Source organism: Alosa sapidissima, chromosome 10 (assembly GCF_018492685.1).
Source record: "Alosa sapidissima isolate fAloSap1 chromosome 10, fAloSap1.pri, whole genome shotgun sequence".
NCBI classification, from domain to species: domain Eukaryota; kingdom Metazoa; phylum Chordata; class Actinopteri; order Clupeiformes; family Clupeidae; genus Alosa; species Alosa sapidissima.
In genome coordinates, this window is record NC_055966.1 from 35,435,810 (window position 1) to 35,453,309 (window position 17,500).

The 17,500-nt window shown below is 44.1% G+C and overlaps 1 protein-coding gene across 1 annotated transcript in view; it reads right to left on the reverse strand.

Annotated features, from left to right (window-relative positions):
- Positions 1-731: 731 nt before the first annotated feature.
- Positions 732-17,500, reverse strand: part of si:dkey-246i14.3 (ephrin A4) — a 31,719-nt gene continuing 14,950 nt past the window's right edge. The window contains 7 exon segments of the mRNA XM_042105890.1: positions 732-738; positions 1,114-1,174; positions 1,422-1,430; positions 2,007-2,058; positions 2,060-2,100; positions 2,103-2,153; positions 2,156-2,304. Coding sequence (XP_041961824.1) covers positions 732-738; positions 1,114-1,174; positions 1,422-1,430; positions 2,007-2,058; positions 2,060-2,100; positions 2,103-2,153; positions 2,156-2,304 — 370 coding nt within the window.

Below are 17,500 nucleotides of genomic sequence, written 5' to 3' on the forward strand. Positions count from 1 at the left end.
ATCACCACACACGCACACACACACACACACACGCACACACACGCACACGCACACACACTGGCCGAATACCATTTGCACTCTGATACAGTGTTTCTGATCTAGTGCACTGATCCAATGCACTGATCCATCGTCTTGTCTGTGAGACCATGGGTTTAATGAGCACACACACACACACACACACAATCTTTGAAGTAAAACTATGCATACATCTCACACAAACACACACACATTATTACACCACCTTTGAAGTGAACAATGCATACAACACACAGGCACACACACACAGCCTGGTGATGGCCCATTGTGTAGTCGTCATGAGTGAGGTACACAATAGGCTGTGTGCCGTGCATACTTTCCCTGGATCCGTCTCTCTCTCTCTCTCTCTCATACTGGAACAATACTCTATTGTCAGCAGACCAGAACACTCACTTATGTAAAGACCCCCCCCCCATTCTCACTCTTTCTTTTGTCATCTCTTGTTTGCCCTCTCTCACTCTTTCTCACTGGTTCCATTTTCTATGCTCTGCCCCCCCCCCCTTCACTCCCATCACTTGTTTTTTATATCCCTCGCTTTTTCATCTGTGCATTGCTGTCCATTTTTCATTTGGTCTTTTAATATTTTTTTGTCCTTCTGTGTATTGATCTTCTTTCTGTCCTCCTGCGGTTTGTCCATAATTCTTTGTCTTCTCCTCTTTAGTTTTACTCGGCCTGTAATTCATTTTTCAGTTTTCTTATGTTCTGAAGAGAAGCGAGGAGAAGAGAAGAGAAGAGAAGGGAAGACAAAAGACAGACAGACAGACAGACAGACAGACAGACAGGACAGACAGACAGAAAGACAGACAGACAGACAGACAGAGACACAGACTGTAGAGAAAGCTTCAACACACACCATGTCTGAAGTACAGCCATCAGCAAGAGGGCCACACACATTTTTCATAAAAACACAGGCATTATCTTCATATATTTTGTTACAAAGTCAAAATATACTAGGCGCGCACACACACACACACACACCACACAGCAATGCAAAACTATGATACAATCTTTATTGAGAGGTTGAGATTCTATTTCACATATTTTACACAAATATGCATACCACAGACACACACACACCCTCTTTGACTCCAGATAAGCCACTGAGCCAGTCGAGGTATTGTGGTGGTGCCCAGCCTTCCTACACAACACACATGATAGGATGAGTACCATATCCATCATGTGTCCTGAAATACAGCCTTATGGGTTACCTCCTGCATTCAAAACATAAGGCATACATGCAAGTGCACAGACACACACACACACACACACATTTTTGTTTCTCCTGCTTACTTTTTACTACCTCACAGCCACAGAGGGTCCAGTGTACACACACACGCAAACATACACACCATCTATTTTCTCCTACTTACTTTTTACTAACTCACCGCCACAGTCTGGTCCACACACAAACACACTGACTGTTAGTTGCTGTGCGGACACACACACACAAACACACTGACTGTTAGTTGCTGTGCGGACACACACACACACACTGACTGTTAGTTGCTGTGCGGACACACACACACACACACACACACACTGACTGTTAGTTGCTGTGCGGACACAAATGAACGCATGGACACTCCGGGCCTAACTCGGCCTAACTCACAGGTGTGGTTTCCATGCTGCAGACACAGCTGGTCTTGGTGAAGTGAAGGCGCCCTCTCATTCTCTCACACACACACCACACAAATTATAATTCATAGCTGTATGCACACATGCTATTTCACACATACCAACACCACTCTCTCTCTCTCTCGCTGTCTATGTTTATATAGGTGTGTGTGTGTGTGTGGTGTGTGTATATATATATATAATATATATTTATTTATATATATATATATATATATAATATATATGTGTGTGTGTGTGTGTGTGTGTGTGTGTGTGTGTGTGTGTGTGGTGTGTGTGTGTGTGTGTGTGTGTGTGTGTGTGTGTGTGTGTGTGAGTGAGTGATGTGAGTGACTCACAGCTATAGTAGTAGTGTCGTCCGGGCAGGAACTCGAAGCCCAGGGAGAAGGGGCGTGAACCGCTGGATCTTCTCGGAGAAGCGCACTGGGCCGTAGGGGCATAAGGGCTGTTGCACTCCCAGCGTTTGATGGCCCCCCGCGTCTCTGGCAACCGCGGAAGCCTGCCTCCGGCACCAGGTAGAGCGCCAGCGTCTCCGGCGGCGACGAGGAGGACGGGAGGTCAGCGGGGTAGTGCGGGCAGAGGATGTCCAGATAGTCATTCAGATCCACCGTGATGGCGTAGTCTCCATTTACCAGCCTGAGGCAGACAGAGAGCATGACTGTTCTGACTATGGACAGCAGCACACTTTGAATTTTTGCACAGCAGATGAATTCACAAAAACATTTTTAGTTAGAGCATCAAAAATCATCCGATCCGAATCACGATTGAAAACCAACGTTTTCAGAAGAATTATGCTTTGAAAAGACTACACAGACAGACAGAAGGAATGATGAGGTGGAATGAGTGCGTTCTTTGCCACTCAGTTAAAACACCATTAAAGATGTCTGGAGTGTTGCAGGACATAAACGGCAGCCGTTTTGAAGGAATCAGTGTCTGGAGAGAAAGTCTCTGTTCCATCCAGAAGAGCTGAGACTGATAGCCATTCAGGCAGGTGTGTGTGTGTGTGTGTGTGTGTGTGTGTGTGGTGTGTGGGTGTGTGTGTGTGTGTGTGTGTGATGAGAGCTGTCAAAACTATCTGAAGATTGTGGTGGTGAGTACATTGGAGCTGGGTGAGGGGGTGTGTTTGCAGGAAAGTGGGTGAAACTCAGCGCTTTTCAAGTTGAGAGCGGGAGAGTGACATAACAAGCATTTGGCTTATCAAAAGCAAACAAGAACTTGGTAGGTGGGTAAGATTTCTCTTTTACCATCACCCTGCAAATTTTACCCTAGCTGTGTGGATGTTTGCAAACCTTGGGAAACCTTCCCAAAACTTCAGAGCCTGGATCAACACACACTGGGACAAGGAGATAGCAGCTATATGCTAATGCTACACAAAACGCAGACACCCACATATACACACAAACAAAGTCAAAGCTCCCTAATCAGCTCAGCATTAGCATAGAATGGACCTGGGTAAGCTGGTTCACACTCCTGGCCAAGAGGGCTCAGCCTATACAGACAGAGGGAGAGAGAGAGAGAGCGAGAGAGAGCGAGCGAGAGAGCGAGAGCGAGAGAGAGAGAGAGATGGAGAGAGAGAGAGAGAGAGAGAGAGAGAGAGGGAGAGATATGAAAGAGTGGATGAGTGTAGAAAGGTGGAAGAGAGTGACGAGGAGGAGGGGGGGGGGGTGCTGGTTTAATTAGTGACCCTGGAGAGAGCCTGCTGGAGGACAGGAGAAGACAAGATGGAATTTAATTGGTCTTTCAGCAATATTATGTGTGTGTGCATGTGGGTGGTGTGTGTGTGTGTGTGTTTGTTTTGTTTGAATGCATGTGTGTGTGTGTGTGTGTGTGGTGTGTGTGTGTGTGTGTTTTGTTTGCGTGTGTGTGTGTGTGTATATAATATGTATGTGCACATGTATGCATGCATGTGTGTGTGTGTGTATGATATGTATGTGCACATGTATGTGTGTGTGTGTGTGTGTGTGTGTGTGTGTATAATATGTATGTGCACATGTATGCATGCGTGTGTGTGTGTATGATATGTATGTGCACATGTATGTGTGTGTGTGTATGTGTGTGTGTGAGTGAGTGAGTGAGTGAGAGAGAGAGAGAGAGAGAGTGAGTGAGTGAGTGAGTGAGTGAGTGAGTGAGAGAGAGGAGAGGAAGAAAAGAAAGGATGTGAGAGCAGGACGGCTGGTTCAGGTCGGTCACCAGGAGTCTTTGTAAAAGAGCGACAGAGCGACAGAGCGAGCGAGGGAGCGAGTGAAGAGTCACTGGAGAGGAAGAGAAGAAGAGAGAAGGGGGAACGGAGGAAGAGAGGAGGGGGAACGGAGGAAGAGAGGAGGGGGAACGGAGGAAGAGAGAAGGGGGAACGGAGGAAGAGAGAACGATGGAGGGGGCAGTCATCCTGAGTTAAGTGTGGAAAATGACACAAACAAACAAACAAACAAACAAATAAATAAAACAGAAAGAGAGAAAATAGCCGATAATAGCCTGAAAAAATGATTAGTGAGCTTTCTGTAATTACTATATAAGCCTTACCGAGTATGTATTAACTATTGTATCGGTTTTTTTTGTTTTTAAAGCTCTGTGGCAAGATTCTGCCGTTGACACAAACAATCAAGATGAAATATTTGTATTCAGTCCTGGTATTCTAATGAAAGTGTCTTCATTGGGCTGTATTGATTAATGTTGTATTTGTGTGTGAGAGTGTGTAATTGTTCACGGAAGTGTGTGTATGTGAGTATGTGAAAATGTGTGTAACTAAAATTGTGTGTGTGTGTGTGTGTGTGTGTGTGTGTGTGGGTGTGTGCACGTGCGTGCTTGTGTGTGTGTGTGTGTGTGTGTGTGTGTGTGGACCTTTTACATAAATTGCCTCTTGACAATCAGAGCACAATAAAGAGAGACATGGTCAGAGAGCACCAAGTGGAAGTCCAAGTCATCACTGCTCCTCTTGTGTCGCACTAACCCCCTGGCCGATCAATACTCGTGACAGACAATCGCCACTCACTCAGTGCCATGGCATCGTGTCGATTGGAACTCGCTCAAACCGGAGCCTGACGAGCTAATCAATTGCCAAGACCGCACCCTTGTGCCACCCGCTACAATGCACAGGTCAATTATGAGAAAAACATCGCAGCAGAGTCTACACGTTAACATACATCTTCACTCGCAGCGGTTCATTTTGAGAAACAGTAGAATTTAAAACGATAGTGTTTTTAATGTTCACATGGTTTTAACTTATCTTATGTAAGAATGAAAGATGGTGATGATGCATGCATGACGCACATTACTGTTGTTTGCACTAGAACATTGCACTTTATGTCCATTGTTTGTCTTGTCTAGAGCTGTATACGACTTGCACACTGCTGGGAATAATATACACATGATTGTCTATACATCGTCTATATTTTGTCGGTTAAGCGACAGTGATGCCACCGGCCAGGAATAAATTCCTTGTGTGCACCATCTCACTCCGCCATGGCCAAATAATAAACCTGATTCTGATTCTGCTATTGGAACGTGTCGCTTTAAAATATGATTAAACGGTCAGGCTGATAGCATTAGAATGCTGGATGTTGAGCTATTAACTATGAGCTTTCTAGAAAACAGTGTGTACATACATGTGTGGCCGTTATGCTGTTAACTAAAATGATAGCATTTCAGAAAACAATTTCCCCATGGAAGCGTCTCTGCCAGCATGGATTACACCAGCAATAATGAAAAGTCAATGGCTCTAAACACAGGTGTGTTGAACAGCTGATAATCTTGTCCGTAGGGGCACTTTAGTGTCTAATAGCCGTGTAAGCATTCCAATAGCTCATGCAGATTGGTGTTCCACATACATGCAACACTTGCATGACATCAGGTCTCCACTTTGTCTGGAAAACAACTCATGGCCCTCATGTAACAGCATGGACTCCGAGAGAGAAGTGGACTTAGTCAGCAACTCACACTCTCATTTCCTATGGGGCTTCTCAGACCAAGAAACAGCTCAATAGCCTGCTGCAGACCTTTAACTACTTGGCTTTCCATCTCCGAGGAGGGCAGGGCAGCAAGCTGGGCAGGTACACAGGCCTAGTAATGCCAACCGATACCTTACGCTTCTAGTTTTAGCTTGCAGAAATGGAATGCTAAAAGACTAGTTCAGTGTTCATTAAGTTAATCCACACCCACTGCACTGTGGCTAGGTTTCACTCACCAACAAATATAATCTCAGCACCATGGATTACAATAGAGCACTTTCCATCAATACACATTGGTGTGTTTCTAATACGTTTCGATTTTTCATATTGAAGCACACAATTTGGCCTATGTGGAAACACTTCAAAATTATACATTTATTATCAGCACATTTGATAGAGATGGATTCTGCCTGCTTTGAAATCCACCGAGCTGATGAAAAGCAATGCTACAGTTCTAAAGTGTCAAGTGAATAATAGACAGCCCCATATAACAGCAGAATTTAGCATTGTGAAATGTCCCATATAACAGCTGAATTTAGCATTGTGAAATGTCCCATATAACAGCTGAATTTAGCATTGTGAAATGCGGTCTTGTGCTTATCAAACCATGTAAATTAGCATTTATGCTAATTATTTTGTGCATATTGGAGGAAACTACTTTGATTCCCTTTTGTTACATTGCTGTGGTATGTATAAAGTTAACATATCTAAGGGTATATCCCTTTGAGTATGTGAAAACTGTGAGGCTCTCTACTGTGTACAGTGTCAGCCAAACGTTTCCACATGGACTCCTGCCTCTTCCCACTAACCCCCTACTCCTGGCTCACCCTCGCATGGTGCATATTTTTCACCCTAGGTACACACACACACACACACACTTCCCTCTAGCTGCCTATGGAAGCAGGCTCTCTGTATGTGGAGTGTCAATAGTTCCTTTTCTCACTCCTCTTTTCTTTGCTTTGCTTTTCCGATCTCTACCTTTCCCCTCTGTCCCTCGCCATCTTCCCCCCCCCCCCCTTTAACCACGCACTGGAGGAATCTAGAGGAGCGGGAACAGCATGGGGGAGAAATAAGATTGAGAGGAAGAAGATGGTGGACAAAGATGATGACAAATGCCACAAAACGAAGGGGGGAGGTCTATCGTTCATCATTTTAGATGATTGCCTTCTAAATTGGGCCACGTCAAGGCAGTTTGGACAAATGAAACTGATACTATTTGCTTCTGTGATTCTCTTTCTCTCTCACACACAAACAAACACAAAGAATCACAGAACAATATTACTAGCAAACCACTAGTTCAGTGGCACCTATTATCTTTATGAGGAGTATATGTTTATGACTTGGACTGAAATCTAATGTAAATTGCTTGTACATTACCATAGTGGACATGCATTGCCCTAGCAGAGAGGAGGAGTGAGCTGTGCATTAGGCAAATGGCCTCACTTTCACAGATCGACCATAATGGAAGTGTTCATTTGTTCACAGATCGACATTTTGCTCAAAATCAAAGGAGGAAAAAACGCAAGAAGGAAGGTAATCAATGCAAATTGTTCACCCACAGGACCTACCCTTTGTGTGAGCGCGCGCACACACACACACACACAGCACTTTGACGCTATACATCCAACACGGCTACCTGTAGCGAGCTAATAGGGAAGCACTGCAGCTATCACTAGTGCAGATGCGGCGGCATTAGCTGCTGGCTGTAAATATAATGTGAGTACATGATAGTGGAAGTCCATCTATGGCAGTGGGGCCTTTGATCCCTTAATAAAAGAGAATAATTAAAGACTGAACAACGAGCCACGCTCAGGCCTCGCCACTGTGCCGTGAATACCAAAGCCCCTTAGCACTCGCACACAAAAACACCCTCCAACTGTAGGCCTACGCAAAGAGCTAATTGCTAAATGGAGCCGATAATTGGTCAACAATGCCGTGTTTGGTTATGACAAAGGAAAAATATGCAAACCTACAGCAGAGGGGGGGGGAAGCAGGAGGAAGAAACGGCAGGGGGGGGGGCTCTCTCTTTATCGAGCACAAAACCAACACCAAAGAGCGTTGGGGTGAGACAGAAAAAGAGAGGGAGAGGGAGAGGGAGAGTAGAGGATAGATAGCAACAAACAAAAAGTAAATTCAACTGAAAGAAGTGAAAATTGTGGATTTACATTCTTCAGGGGTGTGATTGGCAAAGGTAACCCCCCCCCCTCCCCAATGGTTCGAGTACTTTAGTGTACTATAGTGTTGGCTACCGTATATATTTACATCACCTACACTTCATAAAATTCATGGGGCAAATCCTATGCGAGGGTGGCACTAGAAAAGGGCCTTAAAGTAAAAATAATAGGGGGGTCCGGGGGGTCCGGGGGGTCCGGGGGCATGCCCCCCCCCCCCCCCCCCGGAAAAAAGTTTTGAAAAATAACCCTTTAAATGATGACATCTGATGACTTTTACGGGAAGTATTGATAGATTGATATACATATATTTCAAACATTACAGCATATTACTATACAGCCTAGAAGGCCTAAAGAAAACGAATTTATCATAGAGCAAAGTAGCCTAGGCCTACACAAGACTAAACCAAATATGGCTGAAATATATAGGCCATCATGATCATCATAAACAGTGACGCAGAACCATGGATTTTTTCCATTTATAACATGTTTTGTTTATAACTTAAACCAACATTGAGTAAATTATATACTATAGGCCTACTTGATGATAAATTATAGCCTGCCCCCTAACAGTCCTCTGGGTCTACGTACAAAATAGTGAATTATGTGATAGGCCTACTGATATTGATGCTGATTGAAGAGGTTGCAACTTGAAGGTTAATATCTCAGTTCCAAAGAGAAACAAATTACATTGCTCCCTCTCCTCCCAAAGTAACACTGTAGGCCCTACACCTCTCCTCCTAAAATAAATGTTAGGCTCTGTTTTAAGCTACTGCGCCAGGATTGTGTAGGCTAACCGGCTACAACACTAGTTTTACAAGCGCACACACTAAATGGAGAGCTAGGTTTAAAATGCGGACTGCGCCTTTAAATAGGCGACTTTTTATCTATTAGCACAATGCTACAGTAGGCTATTTCCACTAAATATGCAGCTCAATATCATGTGCAAGACGTTTACTAAGTATGCCAAAGCTTTGATCTCCGTCACCATAACGTTACGTTTTCTCAAGGTGAGATGGCATCCTGAAATATGTTTTAGACAAGGGGCGCAAGGTTCACGGTGAACGGCTGGATAAACGCGAAATGACAAGGTGTTAACTAAACAATGTAGTAGGCCTAAGGTAGACAGGCTTTGGGTTTAAAACTATGAAAACCTGTAAGGTTAGGCTAGTCTGTCACAGCTAACTTCAAGCACAGCTTACACGCGCAAAAATTAAAATTCAATATCAGCATCAAGAGATTCATTATCGGAAAATCTTGACAGCGAACCCGATGCAAAGCCAAAACGAGAAAAAAACTTCTATGATGTCTTTTTAAATCAATTTGTTGACCTTTACCGTTTCATGGCTTTTGCTGAGAAACTAGTTCACCAAACACACTGAACTCGAATCAAGCATTCTTCAGAACGCAGCTGATCAACCCGTCCCGTCTACTTTCACTTTCAATGAAATCCTAAACGGAATACACTACTTGCGGCGTGATATTCGGAAAGATGTGAAGCACAAAACCCGTCGTCATTGTCAGCGGCCTGTTATAACAATGGCGGGTGTTATACAGAAATATAGTCTACTTCTGACCGACAGACACCCCCCCCCCAAAAAAAAAAAAAAAAAACTCATCGGATCTATACGAATTGTGTGGGTCTCGTTTTCAAGTCGAAAAAAAAAGGAATTCCGTTTAAAAACGGAAGAATCACACCCCTGATTCTTTTAGGTTTATCAAAAACGTTCTCATTAAGACTTAAAGGTGTTATTATCAACATTTTTCCATTAAAATTCACTTCTTCATGTTCTTAGCCTACCATATGAACTGACACCTAATTCACCGCAAACTGTCCCAAATATGGCGAAGAGAACAAAAAAAGAACAACTTTCAAGTGTCCAAATTAACAGCAGTACAGTAGGAGTATCTTTTGCATCAAAGAATTTTCCCACACTAGAAATGTTATTGAGAGCAAAAGTAGAGGCAGCACTGTCTTGTAAAAGGTATTTAGAGCACTATTCTCTCATTCTGACTAAAATGAGAGTTGATCAAAACAAACGCTATTTCTCTACTTCCTAAATCTTGGCCACTCATCTCCTAGCACTGCAAAAAGGGCGCCTGAATACTGTACCTGGCCGAAAACCAGGTGGCTAACGGTAAATAATGAACGAGAGAATAAACTAGGAATGCTGGGTAGTATAAGCACATCAGAGAGCAGGGTAGAGATGCAAAAAGAGCAAGAAAGTTGGAAAGAGAGAGAGAGAAAGAGAACATGAAATGAAAGAAAGAGAAAGAGAGAGGGATATATATATATATATATATATATATATATATATATATATATATATATATATATATATATATATATATATATATATATATATATATATATATATATATATAGAGAGAGAGAGAGAGAGAGAGAGAGAGAGAGAGAGCACATGAAGGGGAAGGGTGCCGCGGGGTCGTGTGTGTGGTGTTCACAGCTCTGGCTTCTGAAGGTGGTCTGGGCTTGTGCACCAGAGCCAAACCGCACCTCTGGTGGCAGCCAACATGAGGAGAAAATGAGGGAAAGAGGAGGAGAAGAAAAGAGGAGGAGAAGAAAAGAGGAGTGCAGAGAGAGGGACATGGGGTAGCAACAGGAAACTCAAAGAGGGGGTTAGAGAGGGACATGGGGTAGCAACAGGAAACTCAAAGAGGGGGTTAGAGAGGGACATGGGGTAGCAACAGGAAACTCAAAGAGGGGGTTAGAGAGGGACATGGGGTAGCAACAGGAAACTCAAAGAGGGGGTTAGAGAGGGACATGGGGTAGCAACAGGAAACTCAAAGAGGGGGTTAGAGAGCGTGAAAGAGAAACACAAAGAGGGAGAGAGATAGAGAAAGTGAGAAGACAACAAAAGAGGGAACATTCTTCTCCCAAAGCAGCTCTATCGGTTCAACGCTCCTCCTCTCCACAGGGCATCCCTCCATCGCAGAGCTACTGCCGTCCTCACACAGCACACAGAAGGAGAAACGCAGAGGAAAGAGAGAGGAAGGTGAAGAAAGAAAAGAAAAGAAAAGCCAAAAGAGATAGATGGATAGTGCTGATCGATGCCAAGATCAGACTTTTCTTCCCCTTTTCCCTCCTCTCTGCGTGCGATCAGACTTTTCTTCCCCTTTTCCCTCCTCTCTGCGTGCCACCCCCCCCCCTCCCCCCTCTCATCTTATTGGATGTGACGTGCATACGACCTGGATCAAAGTCATCTTCTCATTCACCATTAACCTTCACCACCAGCCCTCCTCCTCCTCCTCCTCCTCCACCATCTACCCCTCTCTGATCAGGTCACATTAGTCTCATGGGTTGGACAGCCATGCTACAGCGATGAGCTCTTGAAGTCTCACGGCGATCCTGTGCCACTGCACGCTACACAAAGCATACTGCACGTACACAGAGAGGAGAGGAGAGAGAGAGGGGGGGGGGGGGGGGGATTGTGTAGTAATACTGCATGACTGCATTCAAAAGCATGGAACACCACAGTCCAAAGCAAGACACATAATACATACACTTGGCAAATTGGAGAAAATATACAGATGACCTAGATGCACAAACCACTAACATAACATAGAGCAGGGCTCTACACTAACATTTTTTTCCAGGAGCACTTGTGCGCCCAAGTTAAAAAATTTAGGAGCACAGACAAAAATGTGGGCGCAGTCAGTTCTGTTACTTAACTTACACATAATCTAACATTACACTGCAGCGGACAGTTAAACATGCCAGTGCACCAATTGCGAAGATTAAGAATGACTGACAACATTTAGGCTACAGGAAACAGGATTTTAAACCTACTTTATTTTCAGTCTGTTCTTTTTTCCTACATTTTGTTAATGTAAAATAATATAATACATTGCCATATTTGCATTCAGCCTGTATATCAAGTATCCTGCCTAATGTAGGCTAATTTATTTATTTGTGAATCCATCTGTAGCTAATCCAAATATGCCTATGGTAACCTATCTGACTGCATACTGAATACTACTACTAAAACAGTCCATTTGCTCTTCCACAAAACCCAACATAGTCTAATCAAGGATATATATATTTTTTTTTTATACTTTTATTTTTTATTTGAAATATCTGCATTGATGGGGGCAGTTAGGCAAACGTTAGGCCTACTTTCTTTTTGCACTTCAACTTGTATTCAGTGTAAACAAACAAGAATGCGTGGAAGCCTGGAGTTGTCAGTAGCGTTCTACCTTTGAATAAAATGGGAGTATTAGGGGAGGCTACTTTTGTGCCTGTTCGCTACAGCTATATTTTGCATATTGCAGCCAATACGTCAACTGGGCTAAAAGGCATGTTAGGTTACCTTTCTTTCTCTCACTGCATTCTCAGAATCTCATCCTGTTCCTCCTATATCCGATGAATTCGGTGGATAGAAGAACTAATTTCTTCAATCTTTGCATCTTGGCTGGCTAGTCTAACTTTCCGCTTTTTCTGCGCGCTCTTGAATTTGATAGAAGCGACTACTAGCGAGTCACAACGCGAAACTGCTAATGTTGATGGGAGGTGTAGTTTTTATGCTGCATTCGAGACGTGATTCTATGGTTTGCACCAGTAATGTTTCTCGATGTTGCGGTGTATTTTGTAACATGGTTAGAAGTCATTCGCACCAGTGCGCCTAAATATTTTTTTGCACTTGCACGCCATCATTTTTTACTCGCATGTGCAAGTGAAATGGGCGCACTGTAGAGGCCTGACATAGAGACATATATTACTTTTAATATAGTCAAACGGAGCACGCACCCACACAAACACACTTAAAGTTGAAAGCCTCAAATATGCATGTGGTGCCCCGGTTAAAAATACTACCTATGAATTACAATATCGGAGTTCTGAATCACCACACAAACATGCTACACCACACAAAACAAAGCCCCAGTCATCAACAGCCAGGAATGCAGTGCATTTGACATGCAAATTTAATTCTTCAAAAACACACAAACGCACACACACCACCCAACCAACCATCCCCCCCAACCTTGGAAAAAAATGACAGGCCTCCCCAACACATGATCAAATAGCATAGCTCAAAGCCAATCTGTGTCAGAAGAGGAGGGCTCTACAAAGCCAACGAAGCTGACATGAATGGCAGGAACTCACAGTGGGGGCAGTTAAGGGTTCGGTATTACCAGTAACATCTCCTGCGGTAGACACATGAACAGTGAGCACTGGTATAATAAACAAATAATCACATTAACAGACTGTCAATGGATTTCATCATTTGCATGAATTAGAAGCTTAAAATCTAATATCTTTTAATGCCTTGAGTGTAAGCTTGTCTACATAGACAGCATATCATCCCCCTCCACAATGCCCCTGTCAAACACCCTCTCTATTGCTTGCTCTTTATAGTTTTGATATTATGAAGCATCGCCTGAAAACACAAAATCATAAACAACACAATGTCCTTCCGCCAAGTGTCTCTCTCTCACACACACACACACAAAAAGCTTGTGTCCTTCTTGACCAAATCAAATCCTCTCCAGCATCCCTCTTGTCCTTCACCTCAATCTAATCACCCCTCACTCCACTCCCTCTCTCTCTCTCTCTCTCTCTTCCTCCAAGTATGCCCATCTATCTTCCGCCTCTCCCTATCCCTCCATCCCACCCCCCCTACTGTATGTGTAGTCATTAGCGCCGAGGCTAGCTGCTCCATGGGTGTTTGCCTGGCCAGACGGCCATGTTGTGTCTGACCCTGCGTCTTAGGCCCCCAGCACACAAACACCTACTTAGCCCCCCGCTCGGACCATCTGCTGCTCCCTGCGTCTCTCCCGTAGTCACACTGACCACCCCCCCACCACCGTTCCCCTCTCCCGTAGTCACACTGACCACCCCCCCACCACCGTTTCCCTCTCCCGCAGTCACACGACAGGAAGAGAGAGGCAGGCGGAGGGCTGATGCTAGTGTGTGTGTGTGTGTGTGTGTGTGTGTGTGTGTGTGTGTGTGTGTGTGTGTGTGTGTGTAAGAGGGGTGGGGGGGGGCTCATAAACACAGTGCTTTTGTTATTCCCGGCAACAGGAGTGGTCTTCAGCACCACGGCCGTCTAGGCGGCCGACTTCCATCGCTTCCGCTCAAGCTGATGGGAAGGGAAGTCCACTGGCAGCTTTCTGACTCCTTTCGCTTGCTGTAGCTCGGTGGTACTTGCTGTCCCAGGTTTCTATACATAAATGCACTCACACTCTCTTTCACACACACGCAAACACTCACTCCCATTGGCCAGCTGGTCAGGACGACAAGGATGTGGTCAGCACCACTTTGGTACGTGGCTACACATCATGCTCTGTGTGTGTGTGAGAGCATATGCATAAGAAACCAACCTCCCTCCGTATGGTGTGTGTGTGTGTGTGTGTGTTTAAACATGTCTGTCAGCATGCATGTACATTACTGCAGCCATCATACATATTTACAATGCACCATGCACACATCCGGCCTCCAACACAAAGCGTACGTATGCACTTTCCATCACCACAAGCAGGTCCGGCCCCCGAGCCCTCACCGGGCCCCGTCGTCCACTGCTGGCTTCCTCTTCTCACCTCCCTCAGCCCCCGCACTCTGCTCACTTCCTGAGGAACTCTCTCAAGGGAGCACCTAGTTTGCTGAGTGCTGGTCAGCTTGGATAAGAGTGTTTGTGTGTGTGTGTGTGTGTGTGTGTGTGTGTGTGTGTGTGTGTGTGTGTGTGTTGTGTTAATTTGTGTGTCTAGTAGAGATGCGTGGATGGGCTATTATTATGACCGCCGCGCAGCGAAGCGTTTAGTCAGATTTTTTTTTTTTTCTTTTTGGCATGTCCAAATTTCCATCAAGGATTCCCGGGACACTAAGACCGGGGTACACGAAATTTGGTGGGCATGTAACCCCACATGGATAGCATGGAACCATCGCCTTTCGTTTTGATCTGTAGCCCCCCCGCTGGACTGGACCCCCCGAAAGGAGGGTAGGGCAGACACAGTTTCCTGTGAATATCTTGAGAACCGTAGGGCCTAGGATGACCAATTTTTTGCGTATGGTTGCCTCCAGGGGTCATGTAAACCTATTCCATATGCACACATGTGCATAAACAGATACACACGCACACACACATACATTCACAGTAATCCTACGTATGACACATACTCACACAGTAGACATATATACGCATGCATGCACATGCACATAAACAGGCAAACACACACATGCACGCACACACTCATAAACATGAACATATACACGCACACATGCACAATATTCAAGTATTTCTCAGAATTATGAACAGGCAAGATGGGGGTGGGGTTGTATAAAATGTATATTACATGTGAAATCTATGAACTAATCATGTTTTGGTACTTGTTGTCTAGCACATACCAGTGAGAATTGAGTGTGCATAATGCAATTCAGTGAGACAGTTAGAATCATATATGCCTTTCAGCGTGACTTATTTTTGTGGAAAACATGTGCTGGACTGGGCGGCGGTCATATTTTGTACCGCTCTGCGGTACATCTAGTTTCAACCGTAACCGCATAGCAAAACTTATCATCCATCCGCCATCCATCCGCACCAATGTTTTTTGACCAATTTTCAAAACCGCACCCGCCCGCCATCCGCTGGTTGTTTTAATGTGAGTGATGTGGTGCTGCTGACGTGAGGCTAGAAAGCTCTTGCCTAGAAAGACTGATCCAATGCAGCAAATATATTAAAAGGCTAAAGTCCTACATTGGCTATGTTGTAGCCTATCCCCAGAATATCAGCAGCAAACTCAGTCTTTGTCTCGCAAAAGTCTCCAAATAAAACGCACATCGGCCTGTAGCCTACAATTTCATCATTGTAATAAAAAACGCAATTTGGCACATCATTTCAACATGCTGCTATTTAGCCTACTAATTAATGCCTAAATTAAGAAATCCTTAATAAAATAACAAGTCATTCACATTAGGCTATAGGCTACTTTACACACTGTCATGTCAGGGTGACACTATGACAAGCCTGTTCTGAAGAAGACTCCCATTCATTTTGACTGCATGGGAAGAGAGCGCGTCTTTTTCGATATTAAAGAAACGCCGACTCTATTCATTCCGAAAGTCCACCGCACAGCAGTGCAACGTGCATGTTCACATTTTTAGTAACAACCGCCAAACTTGCTTGCTTGCGTTACACATCTAAGTTTTCCGACTATTTTTCTTACCTTCTTTTTTCCGCTGTGGATGTTACTGAGCTTGTAGAAGTTTTAGCTCTTACGTTCTGAACATCTCGCACTGCCATTGCCCGATGTCAGTTCTGAGTCATATCACTCCATAATCTGTCTCCCTTTTACATGCCTATTCCCTGAATGGTAGGCTACAATGACCATGTGTTTTATATATATATATAATATCGAAACAAAATAACCCACTCAGTCTCTTCTAGGAGATGTTTAGGCCTCCTCCAATACTGGCAGCTGGGCTCATAGGTTGCAGATTTGCTTAGTGGCCTACCAAGGCTCTGCAACGAGACGCGACATGGGAGATGAATCATCGGTCAACAGGGGCAGACTGGGACCAAAAATCGGCCCTGGCATATTTGGCCCAAGCGGCCCTCAAATCGGTCGGGCACACCTAATTAAATACAAAATATTTGCATTACCCTCCTTCAGGGCTCCGAACCGGTTCAAGGAACGAAAACAAAAACCGAAAACGAACGGAATTTTACGGAATTTTACGAGGAGCGGAAACGGAAACGAAAACAAAATGGTCTTCAACTGTTCCGGAACAGAAACGTTATTCTGAAATCCACAAAACCGGTTAATAACGTTTTTTTTCGTTCTCTATATAACAGCCTAATAATTTGATTTCTGCAGTTTGAAAAAAAAAAAAAAACGAATAAATGGACCTTTGGTCCAAATGTGTATATTTTGTCTGGCTGTTGTAATGTAACCTATCCGTCTGCCACTTCGGATCTTAGGCCAGCTCGTAGCGTAGGCTACTGAAACTGATTTGGACATTGTTTGTAGCCTATGCGTAATAGCCTATTTTGCCTGTCCACGCCTTGTCGTTTTAAAGTTGAGATTTGAAATGTTTGCGCAATTATAGCCTATTCTATGTAGAAGAGTTAAACGGGAAATTTGAGATAGGCCTTGTCAGCAACAGACAGGTTCGTTTATAAACAGGGTTGGAATTATAGCGCAAGCCTTTGAAGATCTCCATATGGATAAAACTTAGGCTATAACCAGGTAAGGAGTTTAGCACGTATCCAGAAATATTTTTGATAAGAAATTATTTATAGGCATAGGTTAGGCCTACAGTAAGTCTGTAGGCTATGGGATGGATAGCCCATCTGAATGTTTTTGGATGCCGCCTGTGATTTATTATTTTTGGGCATAGCTACGGTATAGGCTAAATCAAGGGGAAATAATGAGTAGCCTACGTCTATTCTCAGGTAAAGTCCATAAAAATAGACTTGATAGGCCCGCCAAACACTGCCGGAACTTTAAGAACGAACGATATTTTGCGTTCCGAACCGGTTCAGGACCGATATGTTGGTGGCGAAAACGTTAAACATAGGCCTACCTGAACCGTTCGGAACGGAACGTTAGAAAAATAATTTCGTTTTCAAGCCCTGCCCTCCTTAACTATGCATATATGTTCAACTGTCACGGAGCACTGAAAGTGATGTAGGCCTCATTGGCTATCACTCTGACTGATCAGAGGTAGCCATGGAGCACATGATCTCCATATTTAAGTAG